The sequence below is a fragment of the Oncorhynchus gorbuscha genome, linkage group LG16 (assembly GCF_021184085.1).
Source record: "Oncorhynchus gorbuscha isolate QuinsamMale2020 ecotype Even-year linkage group LG16, OgorEven_v1.0, whole genome shotgun sequence".
NCBI classification, from domain to species: Eukaryota; Metazoa; Chordata; class Actinopteri; order Salmoniformes; family Salmonidae; genus Oncorhynchus; species Oncorhynchus gorbuscha.
This window is the reverse complement of record NC_060188.1, coordinates 19,105,166-19,119,017: the sequence shown is the minus strand read 5'-3', so window position 1 is coordinate 19,119,017 and position 13,852 is coordinate 19,105,166. Positions and strand designations below refer to the sequence as shown.

At 42.9% G+C, this 13,852-nt stretch overlaps 1 protein-coding gene across 1 annotated transcript; it reads right to left on the bottom strand.

The window, feature by feature from the left end:
* Positions 1-53: 53 nt before the first annotated feature.
* Positions 54-12,364, bottom strand: zgc:65811 (uncharacterized protein LOC393524 homolog). The gene is made up of 9 exons (XM_046306183.1): positions 12,208-12,364; positions 11,835-11,956; positions 6,622-6,724; positions 6,296-6,393; positions 4,520-4,594; positions 4,259-4,360; positions 4,022-4,111; positions 2,988-3,071; positions 54-1,156 (listed from the first exon to the last, which is right to left on the bottom strand). The coding sequence occupies exons 2-9, from the start codon at positions 11,898-11,900 to the stop codon at positions 1,082-1,084; spliced, it is 693 nt and encodes a 230-aa protein (XP_046162139.1). The 5' UTR covers positions 11,901-11,956; positions 12,208-12,364; the 3' UTR covers positions 54-1,081.
* Between the last annotated feature and the right edge of the window lie 1,488 nt (positions 12,365-13,852).

Genomic DNA, 13,852 nt, shown 5'->3' with positions numbered 1-13,852 from the left:
GTCAATGATTTTGTTTTTTCTCCAGTACTTATTCAGTCATGCAGTAAGCACAATGACAGATGAGGAAGAACTTTATTTTAACAAAAAAAGCTCCATTTGGTGCCAAGTTACAGTCAGTAGTATTAGCTTGTAACAGAACATAAGCTGTTCTCACAGTGCAAACAAAATCATTGTAGTTCTCATAACTTCCTACAAGACACTTGACCTGGTAAGGTACACCATTTGGCCCACTCCTGCCTGACACGGCAACACTTTGGCTAGTGTACCAAGCCACACCACAGCCTCCAGTACAACTGCTGCCTGATGGGAATTGTCTCCCTGAATGCCCCAAGCCCGCTGCGATTGGAGTGACTCAAAAGGAAATATTATTAATCGGTTCACATGCTAGAAATTGGCATCAAAGTAAAATGTTAGTCATTTAAGGATTCCACACTTAACTTTGCATATCATCCCACATCAACATCCAAACATGGAATGAAGAAATCGGTCTTTAATATCACCTTAGGGCATACAAGTGGAGCTGGAGTCAGTATTGTGTAGCATGATTAGATATTAATAATGTCCTTAATTTGGCATAGAGAACCAAATACAGATTAATCCAGGTAAGATACTAATTCTGTCAGCAGTACATTGCTATGGATATTGTAACAAACATTCTAAACTGATTACAGGGAACGGTAATGTTGGACAGTGCTTCACTTGTCTGATTACAGCAGTGCCCTCATTTAATGCTCCGTATGACTTAATAAAATGGTCCCTTTCATGTAAGCAGCATTAATGTCAGCAAGCGCAGCTATATACATTCAGTAACAGTGATTAAGGTAAAAAAAAGATGAAGGACTACAGTGGGAAGAGGGGCAGAGCAACAGTGTCTTGCCCTGTTCATGTCATCTAAAGCATGTCCAGATGATCGAGAGCCCTGTCCAGCTATGCAAATGAATGGAAGCTCATTTGGACATTGTTTTTATTGGACACCTCTCCAGAAGTATTACGTGACAGGATGGGGTGATGGTCACTGAATGACAACCATCTGGTTTGGTCTCATAGTGGAGAACTGTTTGAACGTGGTGGTCCTGTCCCCTCAGTACACAGGGTCAGAGAGGCGACTCTTCTTGATCTGTTTCATGAGGATGCTGCAGCACACCAGGGCTGTGATCTAGGAGCAACAGTAGATGGTGATGAGGGAGAAAAGGGTTAAGCAGAAGGGGATAATATAAAGAGAGCAGGGTGAGTGATCGCCCCCCCCCAGCACCTTCAGAATTAGACCACATGAAGTAACAGGGTGAGCGACAGCCCCCCATCACCTTCAGGATTAGACCACATGAAGTAACAGGGTGAGCGACAGCCCCCCATCACCTTCAGGATTAGACCACATGAAGTAACAGGGTGAGTGATCGCCCCCCATCACCTTCAGGATTAGACCACATGAAGTAACAGGGTGAGTGATCGCCCCCCATCACCTTCAGGATTAGACCACATGAAGTAACAGGGTGAGCGACAGCCCCCCATCACTTCATGTGGTCTAATTCTGAAGGTAACAGGGTGAGCGACAGCCCCCCATCACCTTCAGGATTAGACCACATGAAGTAACAGGGTGAGCGACAGCCCCCACCACATGAAGTAACAGGGTGAGCGACAGCCCCCATCACCTTCAGGATTAGACCACATGAAGTAACAGGGTGAGCGACAGCCCCCATCACCTTCAGGATTAGACCACATGAAGTAACAGGGTGAGCGACAGCCCCCCATCACCTTCAGGATTAGACCACATGAAGTAACAGGGTGAGCGACAGCCCCCCATCACCTTCAGAATTAGACCACATGAAGTAACAGGGTGAGCGACAGCCCCCCATCACCTTCAGGATTAGACCACATGAAGTAACAGGGTGAGCGACAGCCCCCCATCACCTTCAGGATTAGACCACATGGAGTAACAGGGTGAGCGACAGCCCCCCATCACCTTCAGGATTAGACCACATGAACAGGGTGAGCGACAGCCCCCCATCACCTTCAGGATTAGACCACATGAAGTAACAGGGTGAGCGACAGCCCCCCATCACCTTCAGGATTAGACCACATGAACAGGGTGAGCGACAGCCCCCCATCACCTTCAGGATTAGACCACATGGAGTAACAGGGTGAGCGACAGCCCCCCATCACCTTCAGGATTAGACCACATGAACAGGGTGAGCGACAGCCCCCCATCACCTTCAGGATTAGACCACATGAAGTAACAGGGTGAGCGACAGCCCCCCATCACCTTCAGGATTAGACCACATGAACAGGGTGAGCGACAGCCCCCCATCACCTTCAGGATTAGACCACATGGAGTAACAGGGTGAGTGAGGATTAGACCACATGGAGTAACCCCCATCACCTTCAGGATTAGACCACATGGAGTAACAGGGTGAGTGATCACCCCCCATCACCTTCAGGATTAGACCACATGGAGTAACAGGGTGAGTGATCACCCCCCATCACCTTCAGGATTAGACCACATGGAGTAACAGGGTGAGCGACAGCCCCCCATCACCTTCAGGATTAGACCACATGAAGTACATTTACATTACATTTAAGTCATTTAGCAGACGCTCTTATCCAGAGCGACTTACAAATTGGTGCATTCACCTTATGACATCCAGTGGAACAGTCACTTTACAATAGTGCATCTAAATCTTAAAGGGGGGGGGGTGAGTGACAGCCCCCCATCAGGATTAGACCACATGGAGTAACAGGGTGAGTGACAGATGAAGGTATGAGTTACTACAAAGAAGCAAAAGGTTGAAAAGGGAAACATTCAAATCTTGGGATTTGCTTCAACTCTCCTCTGACAATCAGTTTCATCATCACATTCAGCCCGGGAACAATGTGTAACACAACACCCATCTGTTGCTCTCTTCTACCAGTGCATTTCTGACCCTGCAGCAACATCTCCCCTGGTTTACAAATTTGACCACTAAACTGTGTGTCGGTGTAGCATTACCTACCAGCATAGCAGCAGTCCCAAGGAAGAGGCCCATCACCAGAGGCGCTTTGGACTCAAAGAGGTTGAGGATCACTGTAGGGCAGGCCTGCAGGGGGACAGAGAGACCAGAGGGGGACGGGTTAGGGCCTTGGGCTCAGTACAGAGCAGAGATCTGGATATCTAGGCCAGCCTCCTCAATGCCTCTATAGGTAAATAAACAAAGTAACCAATTTAATTTGTCAGTCTTGACAGATTATTTTACATATGTTTTTATTATAGTCAGTTATACAGTCAATATGAAAAACGACCGTATCCTATGCACCTGTACAGGGCCGGTCATGGCTGTTCTGCCACCCGAGGCGAGAGAAAGAAATTACCACCCAGCAAAACAAAGTTTTTTCCAGATGTTGAAATCAAGTTTATTTTCGGTTCTATTCTATTTTTAACATGTCAGTGCATTTTTGTTTGATTGGGCGCCATTTAGGTTTGGCTCTTTGATTGGAGAAACCTGCATGTTGCATATGTGTCCATCTCATTACAGTGTCATATATGTAATCTCCAGCCTGTACGCTACAGAAAAGGCCACATACTCTTTCTACCATATCCTGTATTTGCTACATGATTTACGCTAGATAATGTTTTTGACAGAATGTTGGTGGAGCGCTGCAGCAATGCGTCTCTCCAACAGCACTCTGGAGAGGCGCACTGTGAACGGACAAGCTAAAAATGTTGCGCCTTTGAGGAAGTGGGCATAGGGCGGCATCAGCGCTCACCTAAAGCCCATTGGCCATTGATTGAGTGAATTTTTCTTTGTTTTTAGGTAGAATAATGTGAGGCTTTATGCGTTGTTGGTGAGTCTTGTTCAGCTTAGCTTAGAAAATGCCACCCTCGTCAATCTGCCGCCACAGGCGTCTGCCTAATGAGCGGGCCAGCCCTGCACCTTACATATACTCGCAAATATCCATTGGCTGGACAACAATGCATGAAATACATTGAAGTTCAAGGTGCACATGTTTCTCAAGTTTATAGGATTTGGTGTATAATGAACACACTCACAGGGAGAGTTAAGGTTTCCCAAATGCCAGTTTTGGGACATGTTTTTTTTACCAAGACGTCCAAGGCACCAATGAGTCCACAGCAGTGCAACTAGGAGAGAGAGAGAAAAAGGCAACTGCAATTCAGAATGTGTACGTAATTGTTATAGAGCTGTGGATTGAATTAGCTCTGATGGAGTGAAATGTGCCTAACTAGCTGTGATGCTATTAATAGTTTGGGAATAGGTTTGATCTTTACCACATTGTGGAACATGGACAGGGTAACAGCCAAGCCAGGGTCTCCTTTGTCCACATACTGAGCGTACACAGTCATGTAGAATTTTGCCAGCTGCTCTCCCACCTGCACAGCAAAGAGAAGACGACAACACATGAGGTAGAGTTACACTGTTGACTACTACCATTTCATGAAATAGCACAGGGTTTGGTGATCTGCGTGAAAGGAAAGCCTTGGCTTGAAGTTGTTTATTATTCATAATTCTCTTTCCCTTCCCTCTCTCACCACATCGCTTCTCATGTAGGCGAACACACCGGCTGCAATCTCTACTCCAGCCAGGATAGCCAGCAGGCAGGAAAACTGGGAAGGACAGGTAAACAAGTCAGGTAAACAGCAGAACACATACGGTATGAATTACCATACATAAAAACCCAGTATCACAGTATATGTAGAAACTTCCCTTTACATTTCCATATTTCTTATTTGTGTTGCGACGTTAAATGTATGAACAATAAATAAAGTTGAATTTAAAGTTGCAACAATGACAAAAAACCCTGACCTTTGAGAAACTGTTTGAAGGTTACAATGTGCCACTAAAGTAAATCACTGGCTATCTTCACAAGCTACTCAAGCATAGAATTGCTAACATTCCTCAACATGAGTGCTGATTTTAATGTGAGAGCGATTACATACTGTATGACACGCTCACAGTCATGCATCCAATAATAAACCACACAGAAAAAGCAATCGCTGACGCAAAATGGCAACAGGAAGCTCTGAGCAAGATAAATCATTTACTGTGATTTCTACCTTGAACCTGCAGCCAAAAAACACGTTTCAGCTCATCATAGCTGTAAATTAGTAAGCGCATTGCTTTGTCAATTTGAGATACGAAGCAATCATAATTGCATCATCTGTTTCTCTCTGACATCAAAAACTGTAGTGTGTTTCGTAGAGGAATAGCTAATAATAATAATAATAGTTTGGTTTATTCCATGCTGTGAAAGTGTTTTCCAAATCTAGGGACTTTGTTAGAGCCTTTGATCTCTTCCTTGAACTCACTATCCCTAAGAACTGGTAACCTGTTGCTATACCCATGGTGGTGGTAAACCAGGAAACAGGTCACCCACTGAGTTGGTCATACACAAAAATGTCCTGCAGCAAAGCTTCATACAGGAAGCAAGTATTTCCTATCTCGAGCTCTTGTTAAATGGAAGCTTAAAAGTCTTTGGCTTTCTCAGACAGAGGCGAGATTTCCAGTGCTCCTCGATGGTTGCAAAGTGCACCATGGCTCGAGGTAGCGGATCAGTTGAGAGATTGATGACAAGCGCTTGCTAGGCCCTTGAGAGGTCAGAGGTGCGGCAAGGAGAACCTGAGAATTCTGTGGCGGGAAAAAGCAGCAGGATCACTCAACAATCCAAATGCTCCCACGTCACAGATTAGATTTCCACTGGTGCTTTGTGGGTAAGGGCTTTGGGTGACATATTGGGCTGAACAAGTTTAGATACTTTCTAGTGAGGAACTCTTATTAGGAAGTGAAACTAACATGCATGTTCTTATTTGTAATGGTTCTCCTCTTCGTCTGAGGAAGAGTAGTTAAAATCGGACCAACACGCAGTGTGGTAAGTGTCCATGTTAATATAACAGAACACGAAACAAAAATAACAACGAGAATGTAAGAAACGAAACAGTCCTGTCAGGTGAAACAACACAAAACAACTACCCACCAACACAGGTGGGAACAGGCTACCTAAGTATGGTTCTCAATCAGAGACAACGATAGACAGCTGCTACCTCTGATTGGGAACCATACCAGGCCAAACACAGAAATACAAAACATAGAACAAAACAGAATGCCCACCTCAACTCACGCCCTGACCAAACCAAAATAGACACATAAAAAAAAGGAACTAAGGTCAGGACGTGACATTATTAGCTAAGGTTACTTACCTCTGCCCACTCAAGCCTCTAAATCAGGGCTGTCAAATACTTTGTGCCCCCACTTCAGTGTAGTGTAACTAATGGAAAATGGATGCTGTTTTTCTTTTCGTTGTAGCTTACCACTGCCAATCCATTCATATTCTCATTGCATGCTCCATAGTCTCCGAAAACAGCCACGAGCAATATCACTGCTCCTAACGTAATCAACACTGACACACCTACAGTATGAGAGAGAGAGAGAGAGAGATGCTCATGTCAATGTTCACTGTTCAGCACAAATTATTTTTCAGCAACACTTAAGTTATACTTTATAAATTATTTTCAAATAGTTTATAAGTCATTAATAAACAAAGTTGTATTGTCTTTCTATCCATGGCTTACAGCTGTAAAAAGCTTTCCAAAACATTTGGAGCTGAAATTAGTAGAGTAGAGTTGTGTGAGCTCACCGATGACAAACTGTTGTGTGTTGAGGTCTATGTTGAAAAATCCTCTGGTCTCAGAGCTGAACCTCAGCCACAAGCCCAACCCGAACATCGCCATACCCACCAGCTGTCAGAGGAACAAACAAAAACTGTGCATGAAACAGTTTGTGTAACCACATCTAAAGATCAGTCTCACACAAGATGTTACAAATATAGTGTAAAAGATGTTCTAGTATTAAAGGGATACTTCTGGATTTTGGCAACAAAGCCCGTTATCTACACTGCTCAAAAAAATTAAGGGAACACTTAAACAACACAATGTAACTCCAAGTCAATCACACTTATGTGAAATCAAACTGTCCACTTAGGAAGCAACACTGATTGACAATAAATTTCACATGCTGTTGTGCAAATGGAATAGACAACAGGTGGAAATTATAGGCATTTAGCAAGACACCCCCAATAAAGGAGTGGTTCTGCAGGTGGTGACCACAGACCACTTCTCAGTTCCAGTTGGCTGATCTTTTGGTCACTTTTGAGTGCTGGCGGGGCTTTCACTCTAGTGGTAGCATGACACGGCGTCTACAACCCACACGAGTGTCTCAGGTAGTGCAGCTCATCCAGGATGGCACATCAATGAGAGCTGTGGCAAGAAGGTTTGCTGTGTCTGTCAGCGTAGTGTCCAGAGCATGGAGGCGCTACCAGGAGACAGGCCAGTACATCAGAAGACGTGGAGGAGAGCGGAGGAGGGCAACAACCCAGCAGCAAGACCGCTACCTCCGCCTTTGTGCAAGGAGGAGCAGGAGGAGCACTGCCAGAGCCCTGCAAAATGACCTCCAGCAGGCCGCAAATGTGCATGTGTCTGCTCAAACGGTCAGAAACAGACTCCATGAGGGTGGTATGAGGGTCCGACGTCCACAGGTGGGGGTTGTGCTTACAGCCCAACACCGTGCAGGACGTTTGGCATTTGCCAGAGAACACCAGATTGGCAAATTCGCCACTGGCGCCCTGTGCTCTTCACAGAGGAAAGCAGGTTCACACTGAGCACATGTGACAGACGTGACAGTCTGGAGACACCGTGGAGAACGTTCTCTGCCTGAAACATCCTCCAGCATGATCGGTTTGGTGGTGGGTCAGTCATGGTGTGGGGTGGCATTTCTTTGGGGGGCCGCACAGTCCTCCATGTGCTAGCCAGAGGTAGCCTGACTGACATTAGGTACCGAGATGAGATCCTCAGACCCCCTGGTGCGGTTGGCCCTGGGTTCCTCCTAATGAAAGACAATGCTAGACCTCATGTCAGCAGTTCCTGCAAGAGGAAGGCATTGATGCTATGGACTGGCCCGCCCGTTCCCCAGACCTGAATCTAATTGAGCACATCTGGGACATCATGTCTCGCTCCATCCACCAACGCCATGTTGCACCACAGACTGTCCAGGAGTTGGCGGATGCTTTAGACCAGGTCTGGGAGGAGATCCCTCAGGAGACCATCCGCCACCTCATCAGGAGCATGCCCAGGCGTTGTAGGGAGGTCATACAGGCACGTGGAGGCCACACACACTACTGAGCCTCATTTTGACTTGTTTTAAGGACATTACATCAAAGTTGGATCAGCCTGTAGTGTGGTTTTCCACTTTAATTTTGAGTGTGACTCCAAATCCAGACCTCCATGGGTTGATACATTTGATTTCCATTGATAATTTGTGTGATTTTGTTGTCAGCACATTCAACTATGTAAAGAAAAAGTATGTAATAAGAATATTTCATTCAGATCTGTGTCATTTTAGTGTTCCCTTTATTTTTTTGAGCAGTGTATATACTTCCCCAGTCAGACGAACTCATGAATACCTTTTCATGCATTCATTCAGAACAGTGCTTTATATTTAGATGCAACACTTTTGAGCTAATATTCTATAAGAGGAACAGGAGCTCAAGCAGTAAAGATTTGCTGTCAAGCACTGAGTATGAAGGCAGGTAAACTAATGCTTACTAACTAGCATTAGCACAATGGCTGGAAGTCTATGGTACAGTTGAAGTCAGAAGTTTACATTCACCTTAAACTTCTGACCCACTGGAATTGTGATACAGTGAATTAGAAGTGAAATAATCTGTCTAAACAATTGTTGAAAAAATTACTTGTCATGCGCAAAGTAGACTTAGGTTTGTTAACAAGAAATTTGTGAAGTGGTTGAAAAACGAGTTTTAATGACTCCAACCTAAGTGTGTAAACTTCCAACTTCAACTGTATATACTAGTATGCTAGCATTTACCATATACTTCGTCATTGTGCTAATGCTAGTTAGCATTGCGCTACACTAGTTAGCAACTTCCTTCAAACTGCATGCAGAGACATACAAATTGTATCCATGAGTTCATCTGAATTATGAGGCAGAAGATAATGGGGTTCATTGCCAAAATCCTAAAGTATCCCTTTCAATGTTACTATGAAATCTACAATGTTCAATTAATCAATTAAATTCAGTTGATTGTCAAGCAACACCAACATTGGGTGTGATGAAAACCTTTTTTTTTACAGTACCAGTCAAAAGTTTGGACACCTACTAATTCAAGGGTTTGTCTTTTTTTTTACTATTTTCTACATTTTAGAATAATAGTGAAGACAAACTATGAAATAACACATATGGAATCATGTAGTAACCAATAAAAGTGTTTAGCAAATCAAAATATATGTTATATTCTTCAAAGTAGCTACCTTTAGCCTTGACAGCTTTGCACACTCTTGGCATTCTCTCAATCAGCTTCATGAGGTAGTTACCTGGAATGCATTATAATTAACAGGTGTGCCTTGTTAAAAGTTAATGTGGAATTTCTTTCCTTAATGCGTTTGAACCAATCAGTTGTGTTGTGCCAAGGTGGGGATGGTATACAGAAGATAGCCCTATTGTTCAACTGTTCAGAGACTGTATGAATCAGGCCTTCATGGTCGAATTGCTGCAAAGAAACCACTACAAGGACACCAATAAGAATATACTTTTTTTGTGGACATTAGACTGTTGGAAATCTGTCCTTTGATCTGAATCTCGAATTTGAGATTTTTGGTTACAACCACTGTGTCTTTGTGAGACGCAGAGTAGGTGATTGGATGATCTCTGCATGTGTGGTTCCCACCGTGAAGCATGGAGGAGCTGTGATGGTGTGCAGGTGCTTTGCTGGTAACACTGTCATTCATTTATTTAGAATTCAAGGCACACTTAACCAGCATGGCTACCACAGCATTTTGCAGCAATACACATTCCCATCTAGTTTGGGCCTAGTGGGACGATCATTTGTTTTTCGACAGGACAACGTCCCAACACACCTCCAGGCGGTGTAAGGGCTATTTGACCAAGAAGGAGAGTGATGGATTGCTGTATCAGATGACCATGCCTCCACAATCATCTGACCTCTACCCAATTGAGATGGTTTGGGATGAGTTGGACCGCAGAATGAAGGAAAAGCAGCCAACAATGCTCAGCATATGTGGGAACTCCTTCAAGACTGTTGGAAAATAATTCCAGGTGAAGCCGGTTGAGAGAATGCCAAGAGTGTGTAAAGCTGTCAAGGCAAAGGGTGGCTACTTTGAAGAATCTCAAATAAAAAATATATTTGGATTTGTTTAACACTTTTTGGTTACTACATGATTCCATATGTGTTATTTAATCATTTTGATGTCTTCACTATTATTCTACAATGTAGAAATAAAGAAAAACCCTGGAATGAGTAGGTGTTCCCAAACTTTTGACTGGTACTGTATATTGAAAGCAGTAACTCCCCTCGATGTACTGTGAACATTTCGGGACTCTAAGACCAAGAAATGTATTCAAAATAGCTTCTGAAGTTTCATTATTGTATGTTTGTTAATGGGAAAATATGGCAGTTCTCAATTTCCTGAAAAGTTTGTTTTGGAGATGAGGTTCATCCGACAATGATGATTGGTAACATTGGTAACAATAATGTCATCATGTAATGTCAGGTGCAGCACTGTTTTGCAAAAAAGGACTACAAATAAATAGTCTAGTTTGGGAAATCTAGATAAACAAGACATTAATAAAAAAAAAAATAGCATTCCTTTCAAAGCACAGAAAGCAACAGAATAAATACTGAACAGAATAGCTTCCTTAACCAGGGGCCAGGACTAAACTAGTTCAACAAATTAAACAGCACGCCTGTGTGTTTCGTTTCCTAGTTTGAATTCATTAATATGGAATTCTCCTGCTTGGAATATCAGTTAGCTGGTAGAGTGAACTAACCACACCCCAATGATGCAGTAGGTCTGTGGTTTTGCATCTGTCGGCTCATATTTCACATACTATTACCTGTTCAATGATTTAGGCCTGCTTTTTAGCAGCAAGGCAACTGTTGTTTTGTTGCGTCTTTTGTATTCTTATTACATTGATTGGATATAAAGGTCTGACCAGAATGGTCACCCAAGCAGATTATCTGTATGAATGCCAACATTTTGAAACATAACATGAGAAACAAAAACTTATCATTAATTTCCATTATTGAAGGAGAAGTTCATAAATGGAATGAACTAGTGTGCGAGTACACAACATATGCACACACGCATACCGACAAAACACACAATTTGCTGCTGCAACGTTATTTTACTCTTATTGTCTATCCTGATACCTAGTCACTTTACCCTGCCTTCATGTACATATCGACCTCAAATACCTCGTACCTCTGCGCATTGATCTGGTACTCCTTGTCTGTAGCTCCATTCTCCTGTATTTTATTACATTTTTTGTGTTACTATTTCATTTGTATTGTTCTTTTAAAACTCTGCCTCATTGGGAAGGGCTCATAAGCAAGCATTCCATGGTAAAGTTTACAGCAGTTATTTTCGGGCATGTGACAAATCCAATTTTATGGACAACTGTGATGGGAAAGTGGTTTAATCAGTCAGACATGTTATTAACAGCAGTGGAAATATACAGAGATAGTAGCAAGGGTCTGGACAAAGATACATCTCATTTAAATTGGACTTTAAGCAAAGCTTATTTCCAAATCAGAAAATGGCAAATGCTGCCTAGGTTGATCAAAGATAAATAGACCATTGTAAATAACAATTTGTTCTTAACCCACTTGCCTAGTTAAATCAAAATAAATACATTTGAACTCGTCACCTACCACAATGAATTTACATTTTACACCAGCCCCCTTCTCTTTCTCATACACACCAGATACCAATGTGTTACCAATAGGCCTACAGTTACAGTGAGATTACGGATACTTACGGCAAAAATGATGTTGAACATGATGAGGAAACACTTGCACAGCTGGCCACATCCGTCTAGTGCCATGGTGAAAGCTTTGCGAACACGCAACACGCGGGAAGTCAGAAATACAGTGTGGTGTCCTGTGAAACGAATTGCATATGTTCAAACATCTAAATGTTTATAATATGTGTGGGAAAAAAGCGGTAATGGGTAATAGACTGTGTCGAGGGTTGGTGTAAGTATTTAGTTAACTATAGAGTATCATAGCCAGGTTTGAATCACTGCGAGGTGAATCTTTCATTAGAAACATTTTGTAACAGTTTTGTTTGATATTCTACCTCGAGCTACAGTGAGGGAAATGTAACGCAAGCCTGAACAAATATAAACCTACCTGGATTCTTTGCGCTCAGATCAGTCTCTTCACACTGCAGAACGCAACTGCGACACCAAACCGGTCTTAAATTTCAGAAGATTTGTGTGAAGAAGACAATTTATTGTTGGATTTGGTCTGGGTTAATTCCAACCCCCGGACCGATTGAATCCTTTGATTGGATTAGGCTGTTGAGTGACGGGGGGGCAGGACACCTCAGAAGACGAGAAGACAGAGGGTAGCAATGATGGAGAAATGAAACTTATCTTTGGCTAGTTCTGGGAAAACATTTTCGTTATGCGATAATCAGTTGTGTTGTGCAATAATGAGATTATAATTATGAGCAAAAAGGAGTAAGCAGATAATTGTACTTACTGTACAGTTATAGCCACATACAGTATATAATATAGGCCTTTCATAATCAAAACAAATGTATTTATAAAGCCCTTTTTACGTCAGCCTAAAACCCCAAACAGCAAGCAATTAAGGTCAGGTCGTTCTTCAAGATGTTCAAACGTTCATAGATGACCAACAGGGTCAAATAATAATCACAGTGGTTGTAGAGGGTGTAACAAGCCAGCAATTCGGGAGTACGAAAAAAGCAGATCCAGGACAAGGTAGCATGTCCAGTGAACGGGTTATGGTTCCATAGTCGTAGACAGAACAGTTGAAACTGGAGCAGCAGCACGACAAGGTAGCAGGTCTGGTGAACAGGGACAGAGTTTCATAGCCACAGGCAAAACAGCAGAACTGAATCAGCAGTACAACCAGGTGGACTGGGGACAGCCAGGAGTCATCAGGCCAGGTAGTCCTGAGGCATGGTCCTGGTGGGGTTTCTTTATTTTTTACTATTTTCTACATTGTAGAATAATAGTGATGACATCAAACTATGAAATACCACATATGGAATCATGTAGTAACCCAAAAAGTGTTAAACAAATCAATATATTTTATATTCTTAAAAGTAGCCTTGACAGCTTTGCACACTCTTGGCATACTCTCAACCAGCTTCATGAGGTAGTCACCTGGAATGCGTTTCAATTAACAGGTGTGCCTTGTTAACTATTTACATTGATACCCCCCTCCATTTGTTTTGTACACTGCTGGTACTTGCTGTTTATTATCTATTCATAGTCACTTCAATCCTACCTACATGTACAAATTACCTTGACTAATCTGTACCCCAGCACATTGACTCGGTCGGTACCAGTACCCCCTGTATATAACCTTGTCTGCTTCCAACTCAACCTCTCAAACACGTAGATCCCCTGAACGCAGCTCACTCTCCAGATCCCAATCACCTGAATTCTGATCACCTGTTCACACACCTGTATGTCATTATCACAGACTATTTAGTTCAGTTCTTTGCATCCCATCATTGTGAGGCATTGTTTGTTTTGTGTCACACTTGTATTCGGAGCGCTGGTTTGACTGTAATTTAATCCTCCTGTGTATCATAGTTTTTCCCCAGCCTCACTAACGACGCCTATTCCCTGCCTGTACCTTAGCCTATTGGATTTCCTGTTATCAACCTATTGCCTGATCTCCCTGACAACGTTACTAGCCTTTCCCTGCCTGTACTGTTGCCTTGTTGGACCCCCTGTGTATGACCTTCTGCCTGCCCCTGGACCCAGCTACCTGCCTCCTCCTGTGGTCCTTTACAATA